Consider the following 5,534-nt stretch of genomic DNA (forward strand, 5'->3'; position numbering starts at 1 on the left):
ACACAAATAATTTTTTAAATACAAAAATTATTTATCACTTATAAAAAAAATAAACGTTTTAAGTTACTTTATTATATTTTAAAATATTTTAAAAGTATTTTGTTATTAATAAATTTAAAAGATATTTGTCTCTGTAATTTGAAGACAATTTCGGTGTGTACTCTTGTTGGATAAATATTATGATATGCCACTATTTAATTTTTCTCAAATTAAAAAATAGGTAAAAAATTGCAAACGAGTGTTAAATTGAGTCAGTTAAAAGTTTGAATTATCAATGACATTTATTAAAAGTATTTTTTATATACCAAAATAGCTACAACGGTTTACGTTCACCCGTTACAACACATAAACCGCTGCTGCTTATAGTCTCTTTCACACAAATCGCAGCTACAAATAGCAGTTTACATGCCAATAGCAATTTCTATAATAATATGAAAAATTGCATTTGAGTATTGATATTTAGAAAGTTATATTTAAATAATATTCTTTTTTAAATGATTTGTTTAAGTGAATTGTCCTATATTTTATGATATATAGTGGAGTTTAGTTAAAAACACATGATAAATTTACCATTGGTGAAAAATTTTAAATATGTTCATTTAATGAAGACAAAATAAATACAATGAAAACTTAAATATTTTATATTTTCAATAAAAACTTTATTAATATGTAAACTTAATATGTGCTATTAGGACATAAGATAAATAAACCTTATATATTATACTAGAAGTTAACTTTTAGTATTATTTAGGGCAAAATATAATTTTTATCTTTGAAGTTCATTAAAAGTTTTTAAAATGTCCTTAAGTTTTATTTTATTTTAATTTTTTTCCAAAAATTTTTTATTTGTATCAAATATACCATGATGGTTAATTTTTCAAAAAAATTAAAGACCAATTTAGCAACAATTTGACAAAAACAATTATCAACACAAGCAAATAAGAGATAGTTGTCATGCATTATTACTAAATTAATTCTAAATTTTTTAAAAATTTAACTGTCAATAATATATTTGATACAAATCAAAAATTTTAAGACAATTGAAATAAAATAAAATTTAAAAATATTTTTAAAATTTTAAATAAACCTTAAAAACAAAAAATACATTTTATCCTATTATTTATTACTGCTCCCAATTACCAAGGACTGAGGGAACTCACGGAGGGTAGAGAGCATTTATTTCCTTTTTCCATCTTGAATCTTGATCATTTTTAGAAAATGTTTCGAAATTCCAATTTATGTTAACTCTCCATGCCATTTCGTAATGTAAAGGAAGTTTGACGAAATTCACCAACAGGAAGCAATTCTTTCTTCCAAGTTCCGTAAATATTTTTCGTATTTCCTTCACCAAGTCATAACAATTAAATAAAGAAAAATAAAAACAAATCATCGACATTCAGAAGGGTATTATAAATCGTATTTTACGATAAAGTTACTTTTATTATCTATGCATAAAAACTAAATCCTAAAACAATAATGTCAGGGACAACACCCCATTTCGTTTACACTAATTCCTGTGAAAAGGATAACTCAATATACAACACCGCTAAGGAGCTAGATTACACTGCATGCACCAGTCTCCAAAGCAATCACAAATTCTATATTTTTCAGAGGCGGTAAGCCATAAAGGCCAAACACTGTATACCTAACAATTTCAGCCTCCTGAGACATCACACAAACTGATGTCGAGTGTCAAACTATGTATGTGTATGGTATGGAATAACGATGCAAATGTTACATACTATTACTATAACGAGTGCTAAATTACAGCATGCTTAAAGTGTAAGCTGATCCATGTTCTTAACATTCCTTGCATTCAACCTTCCTTCATCTTGCTCATCGCATGGGTTTCCTCTGTAATTGGATATTGCCTCTTCATTGTCTGAGCAGCCTGGTCTTTCAGTAAGGAACTGTTCCCAAAACACATCATTTACCCTGTTTGGCTGAGTAACTTGGTTGTTACTTGGAGTTTCCAGTGAAGAAGCCAAATTGGTTGCATCATTAGCTCCGTTCCGGTTTGAGAAAACTCCACCGTCGGATTCTTTACTGTTGGAATGAAACCTAGGCTCTGCCAGCTTGCCAATTTCTTGAGAGTCTATTTGGAGTGCTTTTGCTGAGTATGAATTTCTGTTGACCTTAAACGGGCACGATGCCAAAGTAAGTTGGCAGGATATGTGACTATCACCTTCTTCACTACTTGGCTCCAATGAGCACAGTTTCGGGCTCTCAGCATTCGTCACTCTTTGTGATAAACATGAATCCATCTTGAAAGTAAAAGATGCCCCGGTATCAGCAAGCTCCAATGTTTCTGGTGCAAATGGAACAGATGTTCTTGTCTGGATTCCTGTTTGTTCTCCTTCAGATATTTTCTTCTGTGGACTTTCCCCATGTTCATTTGAACTTTGTGTGCTACGTGACACTAAGTTCATATCTGACACAGCTGGTGACAATTCCAGTCTGAGTTTGTTCGAGAAATCTTGATGAAAAACATTCCCGAATTCCATTCTAAAATTGTTAGGATTGTCCACAAAACTACTTTCTACAACAGGTTGCATGTCATCAACTTGAGGCAATCGTCTTTTCTTGTTATACGCTGATAAATCAATGGACTCAATTTTCTGGGAAAGCTGCTCAACAAAAGTAGGATTCTGAAGAGCCTTCTCGAAAATGTTCAGCAAATGTTTCTGCCTCTTCTCCATACCATCTAATCGCTGCTGAAAATCTTCTAGATGAATCTTCGCTGTTGACTGATGTTGCTTGAAGCTGAAAATATTAGATTCAATAGAAGATTTCTCACGGTTAAGTTTTTCAATTTCTTCCTCAAATGCTGCCCTTTCTGGATCCACAACAGAGCCGGGAGGATGACTATGACTGTGAATAGGTTTCCGGCGGTGGATATTCTTAAGAAGATGCTTTTGGTCTTTTATAAAATCATCATTGGCAAACTCCCACCGTTCAGGATGTATTTTGTGAAATCCCTGGCCAATGAACACACATGAATGAATAAACCAAAACAAAATTAAACAATAAAAAACAAGTTGTCCAGTTTCCCCCTTAAAAACAGAAATCAATGTGAGAGGGGCAACGGGTCAATGAGCAGAGCTTTTAAAAATCAATTCAATTGTATCTTCTCTTCCAATCTGTTTGAAACACTAAGCAGGAAGAGATAACAAATAGCTCGTATTAGAATAAATGGATACCTATTAATGGAACAAATAGATGAGACTTTGACTTTGAGGAGCACATTAAAACTCAGATTCAAAGGTCAAATATGCCTATCATCAATTCATTATTAAATAAATTACCCATAACTATTTATTGAGCTTTGTTGATTCCTAAAACTCAACACACTTGCTTCATTTGTTGAAGACAAGCAAGCTAGTTTTTATTTGTACCCCTGAAGAAAAGTAGAAAACCAAACATTGACAGTATTTTATCGTAGTAATCTTTCTTGGTAGCTGCTGTTTCTAGCTGGTTGCTACTTGTAATACGATGGTTTCTATTATATAAGTCTAGCCATAAAGGATGATAACATCATCATACTCCTAACCTTAAATTCTAACATTCTAACAACTGCAAAGAAATAAGATGCATCCAACATGCATGCTTTGTCAATGGTACAACGTCAAAATAAGGGATTAACATCTGAACACATTTGGTTTCATATCTGTGAAACCAGAAGCAACATTCTTCCTATTTTCCTCTCCCTAATGGGAAAACACTAGTGTACTTTATTAGTGAATGTATTAGACTTGCTGAAGACCGATCCCGATCCTTGACGCGATCCAAACCCTAACCTAACCAAAATCTCATTTCCTTCTGAGCTCTAAAACTGTTAAATTCACGCTCCATACCCAAGGATCAAACCAACACTACCATTGACCAACCGTATCTTCGAACATCATCTGTAGTTTAAACTAACGACCATATTTTATTCTACTTTTTCAACACCATCAATGTATTAAATCTTGACTAAGTCCAAGTTGCAGATAAACTTCATTTTCAGATCCAAACCTAAACTCTCCATTGATTTCACCACAATAATGATCATTGATATCATCATACACAATCAAAATTTCCCTTCAATTTCATGGTACTATCAAAGGTAACATAAAATTGAATTATAGCCAGCAAACAGAACACAATTACAAAATAAGTATAAGCACCAATTCTATATATACTTACAAACCGAATGAACAACAACTCACATAGGTATTAAGCTGGCGGATGAAGCTAGAAAAGTTGTTATGCTTGAAATAGGTAGGTAGAAGAAGGCGCGCGAACTCCGGCGGGTTCCAAACAACGAAGCTGTTGTTGGTGGAGCTGTTCCAAGAAACGATGTCATCGGTGGCGGAATCGTCAACCATGTCATAAGTCTTCAACAAGAACGGCGCCGGTCCACCTCCTGCTCCTCCTCCGGTGGATTGCGGCGCTCCTCCCTCCATTCCAGATCCTTCTAGAAAATCCTCTCCTTCTTGAAGTAATTAGAGAGAGAATCATTGGAAAGAAAGAAGACCTGCAATTTCGGTTCCAAACGTAATAAAATCGGGACTGTAGAGAGAGAGAGAGAGAAATTGACTTCAACGCGGGGTGTGTGGCGTGCTGATGGTCGTTGGCGCTGTTTTGCGAAAGGAAGCTGCCAAAACACACACCAACCAGAGTTTGGAATTTTCGGAAAATAAAATAACTATTTAATTTTCAGGTTTGTAGTTTGTACCATTTCGTACTCTAACGAAAATTATGATAAGAAAATGGGAAGGACCACACTAATTTTGCTAAACTATCAAAATTAAACCTGCTTCAACTAATTCTCTATTTTGTTTTCGATCAACTCATTACGCCCCAAACCAAATGGTATTTAGCTTCTAAGTTTGGCTACTTTGTTTAGCTAGTTTTATTTCCAAGAAAAAAAAAAAAAAACCTAATATAGGTGTTTCAAAGAATGAATTTATATTTTTGTTCACTTATTTTTGACTGACTTGTAAATATCTCTACTAATGTGACAGTTCGTCGGTTATGCGATTCAAAACTTTCTTATAGATAAAATGACTATTAAAATTTAACAAAAATATTTTTTACACTAAAATTCAGCTACTTATATTTATATATAGTTATACATATTTAATTACTAGCAGAAGATACGGATAGAATATGTCTGTTTGTTAAATTTTTCTATTCGATTCTACTCGTAAAAAAGATTTTATTGTTATTTTATTAAAATATACATGTAACATGTATTGACTCAAAAAAATATATTTTAATTATATTATTTTCAACAAAAAATACTATAAAATTTGACACTTATTAAAATATCATGATTTGAGTAATTTTTTAAAAAGAAACCTGGCTTGAAGCGAGGATGAAAGAGGTTTTTTTGAAGAGAGGATAAAAGAGGTTTTTCTCACTTTGATCCATATTCTTAATCGTATGTGTGTGTCAGTGTGTGAAAGACGAAAGTCTAAGAAAAAATTTAAAAAAATGAGAAGAAAAAAAAAATATCAATTAATATAAATTTTAAAAAAAGATAAGGATAT

General features: G+C 32.4%; 1 protein-coding gene across 1 annotated transcript; it reads right to left on the reverse strand.

Annotated features, from left to right (window-relative positions):
* Positions 1,420-4,683, reverse strand: LOC107629426 (heat stress transcription factor A-5). The gene is made up of 2 exons (XM_016332218.2): positions 4,209-4,683; positions 1,420-2,978 (listed from the first exon to the last, which is right to left on the reverse strand). Exons 1-2 carry the CDS (start codon positions 4,443-4,445, stop codon positions 1,776-1,778), a joined length of 1,440 nt encoding a protein of 479 aa, XP_016187704.1. The 5' UTR covers positions 4,446-4,683; the 3' UTR covers positions 1,420-1,775.

Source organism: Arachis ipaensis, chromosome B03, assembly GCF_000816755.2.
Source record: "Arachis ipaensis cultivar K30076 chromosome B03, Araip1.1, whole genome shotgun sequence".
NCBI classification, from domain to species: Eukaryota; Viridiplantae; Streptophyta; class Magnoliopsida; order Fabales; family Fabaceae; genus Arachis; species Arachis ipaensis.